Source organism: Prunus mume, linkage group LG7 (genome assembly GCF_029339155.1).
Source record: "Prunus mume cultivar Tortuosa linkage group LG7, ASM2933915v1, whole genome shotgun sequence".
Classification (NCBI taxonomy): domain Eukaryota; kingdom Viridiplantae; phylum Streptophyta; class Magnoliopsida; order Rosales; family Rosaceae; genus Prunus; species Prunus mume.
In genome coordinates, this window is record NC_142704.1 from 2,641,642 (window position 1) to 2,655,389 (window position 13,748).

A 13,748-nucleotide genomic window follows, 5' to 3' on the forward strand; every position below is an offset into this window, starting at 1 on the left:
AAAAGTCTTCATATCATTAGCACACTTCATCTGAAACGTACGTCTCTTGTCCAATTCAAGCCAGATTGCCTTAAGTTCGGCAAAATAGGTAGAGACAGGACGACCCTCTTGCTTGAGCTGGTAACCTGGCACCACAGTTCATAGAGTTAGGATATGTTAAATCCATCATAAAACATCTGATTAACAGCATCCTAAATTTCCTTAGTAGTAGGTAGAGTATGAAACATATTCAACAAACTGGGTTCCATAGTTCGCAGTATCTAACTTTTCATAACAGCATCAGCAATTTTCCACCTTCCAAATTTCTGGTCTTTGGAATCAGGAACATCAGTGTCGCCAGTCAGTAACCCAATTTACCTTATGTAGTAGCATGGAGTTCAATCATCGAAGCCCATACCTCATAGTTGGATCCATTCAATTTGAATCTCATAGGTAGGTTGGTGGACGATTCGGTATGAATCGTAACAATATGAGTAAAAGAAGAAGATTCAATGATATCTGACATGGTGATAGATGGCAGCGGCAACAACAGATTAGGTGGTGACGACGATAGTAAGAGATATAAGACTGCACAGGCTTAGGTTTATAGGCTAGGTGCAAGCGGAAATAGGTATTTTTAGGATTAGGGTTTTGATGTTGTAGAGACGGATCAAAACCTGCTCTGATACTAACTCAAAAATAATTAGGGTTTAAACTGATATGTTTATTCTTCTCTTAAGGAGGAATATATATACTACATACAGAGTGGGTACAAATAGGAAATATGTACAAAATCTCCTAATTCTACTCAAATTAGATAATTACAATAAAATATAAATTATATTCCTAACAGGAACAAATTCTATTCCTAATAGGAACATTGACTCACGCCAACAAAGACCACACATTCCCAAAGGTTTGATGAAAAGGAACTAAGATGAATAGATGAACATTTGGCAGCGGAAATGATGGATAGTAAGGTTGATGCTAAACAATCTGTTGCAGTTGGCTTGACCAAAAAGGTTGGGTCGGATTCTATGGAAATCCAATTTGGATAAGGAATAGCGCGCTCAGGATTTCCTACTATATTTAAGAAACAGTTTCCCTTTTCGATATTGGTTTAGGAATTAGGATTAGGAAATAAGATATCTTTACTTATTCCAACAGGTTTTAAGAATCCTATTTTAACAAGACTTGTAACCCAAGTTCTACAAGCTATAAATAGAAGTTTTGGGACTAGGTTAATTCATAAGACAAGAGGAGAGTTTACAAGGGTATCAAATGGTTTGAGCAAGGTTTGAGAGAAATAGAGAGCTAGGTTTTAAAGAATAGAGAGCTAATGTTTTTTTTTTTTTTTTTGCTGGTAAACCAAAGGGTTTGAGCAAGGTTGTGGGCGACAAGAAGGCTAAAGAGACGAAGTCGATGCAACCACATACGGCTAGCATGAAGATCGAGTTGAAGTTGTTCACCAGCAAAGAGAACTTCATGCTATGGAAGGAAGGATGAAGTACGCCCTAGCCCAATTGGGTATTAATGTTGTCTTGGCAGGTAAGGAGAAAATGTCGAAAATCATGACAGTGGAGGAGTGGAACAACCTCGACGAGTGGGGACCATTGAGAACTTCATCTCAGATGAGGTGTTGTTCAACGTGATAGAAGACACCGCAAAGCAAACATTGGAAAAGCACGAACAAATGTTTGCAGGAAAATCACTATCAAACAAACTCTTCTTCAAGGAAGAGCTTCTAAATCTTTGAATGGAGGAGCAAGCATCTTAGCACATTCAATAGGTGTATTGTGGACTTGCAGATGATGAAAGTTATATATGATACGGAGGGTAAGGCTCTTATGTTGTTGACATCCTTACCTCTATCATATAGGCACTTTCGAACAACACTTATGTTTAGCAAGAGCATTCTCAAGATTGAGGAGGTGGTACAAGACATTCTCACCCACCACCGAATGTCTAAACATAGTGGATAGGGCTCTCTAGGCGAAGGTTTAGTTGCAAAGACTAAAGAAAGGGGTCGTTCAAACAAGCATGATGACAAGAAAGACAATGGTAGGAATTCTAAATCCAAGGACAATGATTGTTGCTTCGAGTGTGAATCTAAGAATCATTGGAAAAATAATTGTCTGGAATGGAAAGAGAAGCGTAACAAGTTGAAGAATGCCGAAGTATGTAATTAAAAGATTTGGCTAAACAATCCAATTTTTAAATCTTTATTATATTTTCCACAATGGAATCAAAACATTGTAATTAAAAAAATATGATGTACTTTGTACTAAACAATTTGATACTTCCAAGTTCATTGGTTCGTTGTTCTTATTATTCTTATATTTGATTAGATTCTGTAGTTTTATATTACACAATCTAATTGGAACTTGAAGTTCTTCAATTTTCATGTCTATTTTATTGTGATCTTTGATTTATCATTTAGTTTTGAACCTAGTGTTTTTAAAATAAAAAAATCAATACTTTTGTATGATCTTTTTGAACCCAAGGTTCAAGATCAAATTCAATATATAACTAGAAGTTCTATACTTTGAAACCTGAAGTTTGAGAATTTATTTCAATTTATTGTATTAGAAATTTGCAAACATTTTTAGACTAAATTTTGTAGTTCTATAAATTAAATTTATCTTAGATATGACATTTTATATATTTAATTTATTTATAACTTTATGCTTTATGTTTAGATGCTTATCTTTTTTTTTTTTTTTTAATGAGAACTCGCAGTTGTTATTATTTTAAGTTAAAGTCTAATTTATTTTCTTTATGAATTATTTATTCGATTATCTTATGTGGATCAGAAGTTCCATGTTAAGCAATTAGTTAAAATTAGAAGTTTCATGATACATATTTGAAATAAAAAATTAATTTAAAAGTTTTGCTTTGACATACTTAATTCAAAACCTGAAGTTTTGATTACACCTTTTAATCAAAACTTGAAGTTTTGGATACGTAATTTGTAATCCAAATAAGAAGTTATGGATTATGTAATTTTAAGTCCACGAAGAAACAAAAACTCTCTTTTTCATAGATCCTAAAAGTAGATATTTATTTTAATGTCTTTACCTTATATATACAATTAAGAACGAAAATAGGGAATCCAGGTAGAATTGTAATGTAGAAGAGCTCATAAATGGGAATAATTCATCCTTTCATGTTTGAAGTGCTTCGGTAGTAGTAATATGATAACATATGATGATGTGTTTCAATTGTTGGTAAATAAAATATATACATTATGTCCGAATGCTAGCTTGGACTTTACCAGTTTCACATTTTGAAAGGTGTCCATAGGCGCAGCAAACATATAATACACTAAATTTACTTAAATAGTATGATAGGTTTCAAGTCTGGTTCTCAAATAATAGTAAGGGAATAATTCTAGAAGTCAAAAAACTAGAACCCAGTCATTCGCGCGTTTTGATTCGAATTTCCAGGAAAGTTTACACCGTCGATATTATTCCTGCAGTCAACTCATTAACCAAATTGTCTATAAATACCACACAGCCCTCACCAACATTCTCATCACTTCATATTTTACAGAGCGAGACAGAGAAAAAGCATAGCATTTTCTTTTGAAGCTTTACTTCCTTCCACTAGAAGAAATCAACATGGGTGATGCAGAATCTTTGCATTCCGCTGATGAGCTGAAACGCCAGAAGAAAATCAAAATGGCCATCTATATTAGTATTTTCGTTGTGTTTCAGATCATAGTTATCACCACAATGAGTCTTACTGTCATGAAAGTCAAGACCCCCAGGTTCAGGCTAGGCAACATCAACGTCCAGAGCTTCGAATCTGTCCCGGCAACGCCTTCATTCGACACAAAATTCACAACCCAAATCAAGATCAAGAACTCAGCCAACTGGGGTTCCTACAAGTTCAATGCTGCCAATGTCACATTTCAATACCAAGGAGCGACTGTGGGAGTAATTAATATCGCAAAGGGCAAGGCTGGATGGCTCTCGACCATAAAAAGAAATGTGGAGGTGACTTTGAGTTCAAGTGGATTAACTGGTTCAAATCTGGGCAGCGAATTGAGCAGCGGGGTGTTGACGCTCAACAGCGTAGGCAGATTGAATGGAAAAGTTGCAATTATGTTCATAATGAAGAAGAAGAAGGCTACCAACATGAACTGCACCATAGCTTTTGATGTGGCTGCAAAGACCCTCAAATCTTTACAATGCAAATGAGCGGAGTAGCTAAGCATCCAGGCGATCATCTTCAGCATATGGATTGCGACTAGCTAGTTCGTGATTTGTGACTTTTCTTGTTCTTTTTATTCTTTGTATCTTTGTGGCCATTGGATTTGTTAAAGAGTTATAATGATATATTTGTTTTCGTCACCACTCCCCTGTTCTTTTCTTCTTATTTTTTCATTGAATATAGAAATAGATACTTAGCATGAATACCTGGCATGATCATACAATTATTTGTATACCGGTCAAATATTTACAAATAACTTCTTTTTCCTTCACTCTTACCTGGCTTCAATTATCATGTAGATCTCTCATTTGCAATTTTTTTACCTCGCTTAATTTTGGATGCAACTTCCTTCAACCAAATTCAGCCTAATTTTGTGTGGCAGATTCAGTTTTCCCTATGTTGATTCTTGTAATTTCCTCTCCATCCTTTAGTACATAGGCTAAACTTTTGTTGATCGACGTTCAATAAAAATCCATTACTTGATTAAGCAAGGAAAAATTGGACACAGAAAAGTGTTGGAGCATGATTTCTTATAAGATGAAATGCTTCTGCACGTTCTTAACTAAAGACCACAGGTTCCCACAGGCCTGATGAAAAGGAACTAAGAATGTCACTTCTCCAAAGATGAATAGATGAACATTTGGCAGCGGAAATGATGGATAGTAGGGTTGATGCTCAACAATCTACTAAAGAAAAATGGGATAGCCATAGTGTAACACAAACCACAATAAAAGTTTTCTATTGATTTGACAATCTTACCATTCTATTTTTGTTGTTTTGTCTTCAATTAGGGTTTTCGTATTGTATATAGTTGTTCCTATCCACTGGCAAATAATAAAGAGAAGAAAAAAAGGAATAAGGGAGGAGTAAAATGCGGTCGGGTACTAGCTTGACTGTGGATTCTGTGATTGGTGATCTGATCACTGAGGAAGGTTTTCTGATAGGTTGGAATGGGTTGCAGAGAAAGTATAGCATGAAGGAGAATGAACGGACAAACAAAACACAAGTTGAGATGAAAACAGAGGACACAGAAGCTTAGCTAGTCACATGAGACATCTTTTGTTTTGTATAAGACCTCCATTGACCACAAATGAAAATTAAAGCTTAATTTGTATATACAAAGTATCTCCCATTATATAATTAAAATTTTGAAGGACCGTAAAAGGAAAAAGAGCAGCCTCTAGTTGAAAAGAATAACAAAAAAATTATGGTACTACAACAAATCCAGGCATAAAAGGAAGGATAAAATAAATATTAAAAATATCAAACAATTAGGACTCGGTAAGATCGCTCCGTTATTGTCTTCGCCCCTAGTGGTTAATTCGTATTGGCCCCTTGTGGTTTTTTTGGCTGAATTATGAATGCAATCTCAAAATTTCTCGAAGAAAAAAAAAAGCGGTAACTTGTTTGCGTTGCATGCCATCATAGATTTCCATTATTCTATACTGTTTGTTTCATCAGTTTAAAATATCAGCAAATATTAGCCTCTGCAACTCAGTCTTGAATTCAAGTAGATATATTGTTGCCTCAAGTTTCCAGCTAGAGTTTGGAAATTCTTGATTGTCTTATGCGACTACAGAATCAATTAAATTAACAAAAAACCAAAATTTGCCAATACTATTCACAATGTGATCAGTAAACAACGGATAGAATCATGAGATTTAGTGAAATACAACGGATAGAATCGAAGCTTCTCTTGATAATTAAAATGTACGTCTCATAGAAGAAGCCTAAACGGTCCTCAAAGAAAAGTCATCCATCATCTAGAAGTCAATAATCCTCACCTCTGGACACGTTTGGTGTCTGCAAGAAAAGTATTTCCCAAACTCACATGTTCCAGGAATCTCATTCCACCACATAACTTATTGAAATTGGATAAACTCCAAACACTATATATAACACACCGCTCTTCCTTCATTTCCACAAACAATTCCCTCCGCTTAAAACTTTCATCCTACAAAACCAAAGCCACCAAACAAAAGCAGAGAGATTTGTTTCACTTTTACATCAGAAAAGAAAGGAAACATGGCTGAGAAGACCCAGCAGGCTTATCCTTCGGCACCAGCAGACCATGGTTACCAAAGAAGTGATGCAGAGTCTTTGGAATCCGCTGATGAGCTGAAACGCCAGAAGAAAATCAAAATGGCCATCTATATTAGTATTTTCGTTGTGTTTCAGATCATAGTTATCACCACAATGAGTCTCACTGTCATGAAAGTCAAGACCCCCAGGTTCAGGCTAGGCAACATCAACGTCCAGAGCTTCGAATCTGTCCCGGCAACGCCTTCATTCAACACCAAATTCACAACCCAAATCAAGATCAAGAACTCAGCCAACTGGGGTTCCTACAAGTTCAATGCTGCCAATGTCACATTTCAATACCAAGGAGCGACTGTGGGAGTAATTAATATCGCAAAGGGCAAGGCTGGATGGCTTTCGACCATAAAAAGAAATGTGGAGGTGACTTTGAGTTCAAGTGGATTAACTGGTTCAAATCTGGGCAGCGAATTGAGCAGCGGGGTGTTGACGCTCAACAGCGTAGGCAGATTGAATGGAAAAGTTGCAATTATGTTCATAATGAAGAAGAAGAAGGCTACCAACATGAACTGCACCATAGCTTTTGATGTGGCAGCCAAGACGCTCAAATCTTTACAATGCAAATGAGCAGAGTGGCTAAGCATCCAGGCGATGCATCTTCAGCATTTGGATTGTGACTAGCTAGTTCTTGATTTGTGACTCTTCTTATTCTTTTTATTCTTTGTATCTGTGTGGCAATTGGATTTGTCATAGAGTTTTAATGGTATTTGTTTTCATTACCACTCCCCTGTAGTTATTCCATGATGATCTATTCTATGATACTTAATTATCATCAATTGCTCTTGTAATGATGATAACTTATATTCATGTATCCTTGATTTATTATATGATAGTTTTTTATACTTTGCTTCTTTAAAGTTGTTGAAATTATTCTCAAATGGTGGGTGCAAGAAAACTATTGTCATGGAGACTGAATAATTGAAAACAATGAAGTCACCTGAGCCAAATGCAGTTGCTTTTGATTCGACAACTATCGTCTATGATACTTGTTGCCCTTCTGTTTTTGTTATTTTGTTCTGGATTAGAGGTTTTTCGTTTTGTATATACTTGTTCCTTTGACACGGCATCCGCTGGTCAATCTAAAAACAAAATTAAAATAAAAAGGAACAAAGGAGCAGTAAAATGTAGTTGGTGTGGCTGATGATCTAATCACTGAGAAAGGTTTGCTAATTGTTTAGTATGGCATGAGGTAAAGAGCCTCAACATGAAGCAGATGAACAGACAAATGGAATTGTAGCACAAAACACAAGTTGAGATGAGAGCATTGGACACAGAAGCTAGTCACATCAAGGGAGACATCTTTTGTTTTGTAAGACCTCCATTGACCAAAACTGAAAATTACGTACGAAGTATCTCTCCTTATATAGTCAGAAACCTGAAACAAAGTAAAAGGAAAAACAGGAGGCTCTGGTTGAAAAGAATAAATAAATCACATTATGATTCTACAAAAAAATCCTACCTAAAAAAAAAGAGAAAATAATGAATAAAATAAACATCAACAATTAGGCTTCCTGCCTCGCTTGCGCAACAAATGGGGAAGGTGCAAACTACATCACTCACTGCTGACCTTAATTTCTCATTACTTGCATTCCAAAGCTTGAATTGCCTTTGTTGAAAAATCAAATTTCATGATGCAGTCCATTGTGGCAGACATCAATTACACTTTACCAGTCAATTTAGCTTCGCTGCTCAGTGTCACTGTCAACACCGCCGTGCTCAGTTCACTGCCCAGATTGGAACTGCTTGGCAATCCATTTGAATTCAAACTTACCTCCACATTGATTTTTTTTGCTGGAAAGCATTCCAGCCTTGCTCTTTGGGATAGCAGTTTGTCCCACTGTCACACAAGGGTGGCCCTGGGGTGGTGCAAGTGGCGCCACCGCACAGGCCCCTTATTTTTTAGGGCCCCCAAAAAAAACTTTAGTTTATATTATACTTTAGCGTGCTGCATTTTATCACAAATGTGTGTGTGGCGAAGCTGGCTTTGTAGCGCATATCCCTTAATAGAAGGGTCCGTGTTCGAGTCTCATTGAAGTCATTCTACCCGATGTGAATGATAGTTTTTTTAATTTTGGGGAAAAAACTCTTGTAATAGTTTTAATTCTTCAAATAAACATAACAAATACAATGTGAATGATTTTTGGATGGTAAGGCATGTTGAAGTCATTACATGTTTATTGATGATAACTTTTAGTTATAAGTATATTTTTGTATTAGATTATGTAAGGCCCTAATTTAAGTTTTGCACAAGGTCCTCAAAATCTCAGGAACAGCCCTGTTGTCACGCCCCGGTATTGAAACGCAACAGTGATTGCATCGAACTTGTAAGGACCCCAATTTGTGTTCTTGACCCTGATTTGGGTTGTGATCATTATGTGCGGAATGAAGGTGTTGCTGGGACAGTCATTGGTTTCTTAGAATTTCAAAATTGGCCAATTGCCTATATAGTTTAATAATAATGTGAGTTAGGTGAGGAGCTTTCTATTGGTATATATTCATCAAATGAAGGCGTAACTTAACCCGCAACTTTCTGTCTTTGATTATATATAACAATAATTTGCCAATACTATTAAGAATGTGACCAGTGACGACAAGTGGGATAGATCCCACAGCATGTTCTCACCTGTATTAATTAGAAGATTTGATCTATGCACAGAAGCTTCTATATTGATATTTAATTCATATGTCCATCTACTCAAAGCGAAAAAGCGTAAAGGCTCCTCAACAAAGTCATCCATCATCTAGAAGTCAATAAAATTCTTACATTTGGACGCGTTTGGTGTGTGCCATAACACTCTTCCCCTGAAACTCACATTTTCCAGGAAATTCATTCCACCTCATACTATAAATAAGAGATTACTCTTCCATCATTTCCACAAACAACTCCCTCCATTTCCAAGTTTCATATCTTAGAAAACCAAACTCCTCAAAAGCAGAGAATTTTCTTTTCATTGATATCAGAAAAAGAAAAACCGAGCAACATGGCAGAGAGGACTCAACAGGCTTATCCTTCGGCACCAGCAAACCATGGTTACCAAAGAAGTGATGCAGAGTCTTTGGAAAATGCTGATGAGCTGAAACGCAAGAAGAAAATCAAAATGGCCATATATATTAGTATTTTTGTTGTTTTTCAGATCATAGTTATTACCACAATGAGTCTCACTGTGATGAAAGTTAAGACCCCCAGGTTCAGACTAGGCAACATCAACGTCCAAAGCTTCGAATCTGTCCCAGCAACGCCTTCATTCGACACAAAATTCACAACCCAAATCAAAATCAAGAACTCAGCCAACTGGGGTTCCTACAAGTTCAATGCTGCCAATGTCACGTTTCAATACCAAGGAGCGACTGTGGGAGTAATTAATATCACAAAGGGCAAGGCTGGATGGCTTTCAACGATAAAAAGAAATGTGGAGGTGAGTTTGAATTCAAGTGGAATAACTGGTGGTTCAAATCTTAGCACCGAATTGAGCAGCGGGGTGTTGATGCTCAACAGCGTAGGCAGATTGAATGGAAAAGTTGCAATTATGTTCATAATGAAGAAGAAGAAGGCTACCAACATGAACTGCACCATAGCTTTTGATGTGGCAGCCAAGACCCTCAAATCTTTACACTGCAAGTGAAAACAGCTAGGAGACATCTCTATAATGATGTGGATTTTGGATTGATGAAAGAGTATTTCTTGGATTATTTTTTGTCATTGATTTTCTTTATTTCTATAGCTATGAGTGACACTTGTTTTGTATTTTGTTGTAGAATTATAATACTAGTTTACCTTTTCAATCACTGAACCGTCGCTATTCGTTTTACTGGGGATGTGCTTGCGTTTGATAATTGGCAAATTAATCAATTTGCAACTAATTTTATGTTTATCAAGTGGTTTAAAAAATCATGCATCTTGTTTATCCAATAAGGCCAATTTATTTGCAGAAATGGGTCTCTTAGGATCAATCTTGAAATGGAGGAGCAGGATTAGGGGTCTACGTTTTCCTTTGTTCTCAAACCATATACATATATTAGAGAGAAATGAGCATTTGAAAATTACAGAAGTTAACGAACAAAAGAAGTTTAGAAAGTTACAGAACATGTAACTTGTTGGAGCTTTTGCATTTGCACTTTGCACTTCAAATTAACATAACTAGCATGACTTGACATGCCCTACACGTATTAATTATTAAAACACTTTTTTTTTACATTTATAAAAATAAGGATTTAGGGGGACAAGGCGCTCTATTAGAGCATCTCCACCCACAAGGGCTAAGTCTAAGGCAAGGGCAAGCAAGGGCAAGCAAGGGCTGCCACTATTCACGTGAATAGTGCCAGCCTTTGCATTTGTGGTTCCACCTATGAGGGCAAAGTCTAGGGCAAGTCTAAAGTAATTACTATTCATTGTACTTTATTTCCTATTTTTTTATACTTTAAACCATTAATTTTGATAATCTTTTGTAATTAAATTTTCGGATAAGATTTTCACCCTCTAAAATTGTGCCACGTGTCCCATGTCAGATAAGATTTTCAGATATTTTAAAAAAATTATAATCTCATATTTCAGATAAAATTTTCACCCTCTAAAATTGTGCCACGTGTCCCATGTCAGATACGATTTTCAGATATTGAAAAAAAAATTATAATCTCATATTTCAGATAAGATTTTCACCCTCTAAAATTATGCCACGTGTCTCATGTCAGATAAGATTTTTAGATATTTAAAAAAAATTATAATCTCATATTTCAGATAAGATTTTCACCTTCTAAAATTGTGCCACGTGTCATCTCTATCTTCTAAATCCCTCTATAAAACTACATCATCAACTCATACCTCTCACACCATCTCTTATCTATTCCTTCATTTCTTAGATTTTAGAAAACACATTCTACTCTCAATGTCAAACTTGTCGAGGGTGTTGGAGAGGCAACAGAAACAAAGGGAAGAAATCCGGCGTAGACGTGCTCAAGAAGATCGGGACGCCGATGAAGAAGAGGAACAAATGCTTGCAGCAGCGGTGTGTATGATGGATCAATCAAGGCAACACCGTCGTCGTCGTGCCCCGAATGTCTACAGACGTAGGGAGTCTCGGGGTAAGAATCTCATGGAGGATTATTTTATCCCAAATTCGTTATATCCTGCTTCTAAGTTTCGAGAAAGATATAGAATGCAGCCACATTTGTTCCAAAAAATCATGCATGATATTTGTAATTACGACACATACTTCATTCAAAAGCATGATGTTGTTGGAGCTTTGGGTCTTATTCCGGAGCAAAAACTTACAGCTGCTTTGCGGATGCTTGCTTATGGGGCATCTGCAGAGCAGGTGGATGAGATTGCAAGGATGGGAAAATCTACTATCCTAGAGTGCTTGGTGAGATTCTGTGATGCAAGTGGAAAATTTGTACACGAGGGAGTACCTTCGCAAACCCACGCCAAGAGACCTGCAACGGCTTCTACAAAAAGGCGAGGCTCGAGGTTTCCCAGGAATGATTGGAAGCATAGATTGCATGCATTGGCAGTGGAAGAACTGTCCTACTGCTTGGCAAGGAGAGTACGGGAATCGGAAGGGCCAAAAAAGTATAATTTTGGAGGCCGTAGCTTCATTCGATTGTTGGGTTTGGCATGCCTTCTTCGGGGTTGCAAGATCTCAGAATGACCTCAATGTCCTTGTCAATCCCCGGTGTTCAACGAGGTATTACGAGGTCATTCCCCCCAGTCACGTACCAAATCAACAATACCATTTACTCTGGTGCATACTACCTTGCCGACGGAATTTATCCTAGGTGGACGACATTCGTGAAAACAATTCCGAATCCCCAATCCGAGAAGGAAAAAAACTTTGCTTCCTTTCAAGAAGGTTACATGAAAGACGTGGAGAGGTGTTTCTGTATCTTGCAAGCTCGTTGGGCAATTATTAGAGATGCTGCTCGGATGCTAGATGAGGAGGTGCTGCGGAGTATTATGATGACTTGCATCATCCTCCACAACATAATTGTGGAGGATGAGTATGACTATGACGCTCTAGAGGTGTTTGAACCCGATCCAATTAACACATCGTTGACAAGAATATATGAAAGGTCGATTGGACCAAATGGACTACCACTGGAGCCCGAACCGTTACTTCGGGATGGTCAATTCAACAACCCCATGATTGATCGGTATCAAGAAATGCAATCTTCATATGTTCACGAGATACGTCAAGGTGACTTGGTCGAGCACTTGTGGGAGATGAAAGGCAATCACAATGGATGAAGTCAAGATTAGTGCTTTGTTTGGAATTATGCTTTGTTTTTAATTATGCTTTATTTTGTGTGTGGTGTTTTTTGGAATTATGCTTTTTATTATTATTATGCTTTTATGTATGGTTTGTTTTGTGTGTTGTTTGCAATAAATGAAGGTTTTTTTTAATTAATATTTGTTTTGTTGCTCAAATGTTTTGAATAAATAGTCATTTTATTTAATGCTTTTTTTATTGAATAAAAAGGAAACAATACAACAAATTAAAGGATAATACAACAATACAACATATGGCAAAGGTGTTTCAATACAACCTAATGGTTTTCATCATTTAACCAATCCGTATTGCTAGGTCCGTCGTCATGGAAAAGTTTTCTTCTCATCACATCTCTTCGTCGTAGCTTCCAATAGGCCTTTTTTTCGGGAGACATATGGCTCGTATCCATGGCCATGATTTTCATCTCTCTATCCTCTATGTCTTTTTCTTGTGCCTTTTGTTGTTGAATAACAAATGGTTCCTCTCGTGCCACGTCCATTTCATCTCTTTTCAAGTCTCTCTCCATTTGCCTTGCCCCATAGCATCGAACCACATTTGTGCTTGTATCATCTATTAAAAATAAATAATTGGAAGTGCAAGAAACAAAAATTATTATGCAAGAAAATATAAACTATTTTGAAATGCAAAAATAAAATTGATTATGCAAGAAAATATAGACAAATTAAAGGTGCACCAAGAAAAAAAAAATTATGCAAGAAAAACAAATAGAAAATGCAATAAAAAAAAAGTGACATTGAATTGATTAAAATGGCAGTTATAAATATTTTACCTCATCGGTCAAATTTTGACCGCTTTGAATGTTCGCCTTTGCTTTTGTCAAGGCATTTCTCCATTTCCCTAACTCTTTATTTAGAAGTTTACATCTACTAGACAATGTCATTTCGGTCCGAATAGAACCCGATCTTTAACAAAATTCTCCATGAATTTTGCTCCACATGTCATGACTAATGTTCACCCAAGATTGACACAACGCAATATCTTCGTTGACCACAAGCCTCCGACTTCAACAGAAGATGCCATTCATTTTTTTATACAAATGGAAAGTAGTAGAAAAATGTGAGTGGAGAGTAAAAAATATTGGAAGGAGAAGAGTTTGTATGGAGAATTGGTGTGGAAGTGAAAAATGTGAGTGGAGATAAAAAAATATTGGAAGGAGAAAAGTTTGTATGAAGA

The 13,748-nt window shown here is 36.6% G+C and overlaps 3 protein-coding genes across 3 annotated transcripts; all 3 read left to right on the top strand.

The window, feature by feature from the left end:
* Positions 1-3,528: 3,528 nt before the first annotated feature.
* LOC103337708 (uncharacterized) lies at positions 3,529-4,210 on the top strand. Its single transcript, XM_008240880.2, has one exon. It carries the CDS (start codon positions 3,600-3,602, stop codon positions 4,179-4,181), a length of 582 nt encoding a protein of 193 aa, XP_008239102.2. The 5' UTR covers positions 3,529-3,599; the 3' UTR covers positions 4,182-4,210.
* Positions 4,211-6,108: 1,898 nt separating this feature from the next.
* On the top strand, positions 6,109-7,148 carry LOC148915215 (uncharacterized). Its single transcript, XM_089055630.1, has one exon. The coding sequence runs from the start codon at positions 6,220-6,222 to the stop codon at positions 6,856-6,858; it is 639 nt and encodes a 212-aa protein (XP_088911756.1). The 5' UTR covers positions 6,109-6,219; the 3' UTR covers positions 6,859-7,148.
* Positions 7,149-9,159: 2,011 nt separating this feature from the next.
* On the top strand, positions 9,160-10,077 carry LOC103337630 (uncharacterized). Its single transcript, XM_089055650.1, has one exon. It carries the CDS (start codon positions 9,273-9,275, stop codon positions 9,912-9,914), a length of 642 nt encoding a protein of 213 aa, XP_088911776.1. The 5' UTR covers positions 9,160-9,272; the 3' UTR covers positions 9,915-10,077.
* Positions 10,078-13,748: the final 3,671 nt, after the last annotated feature.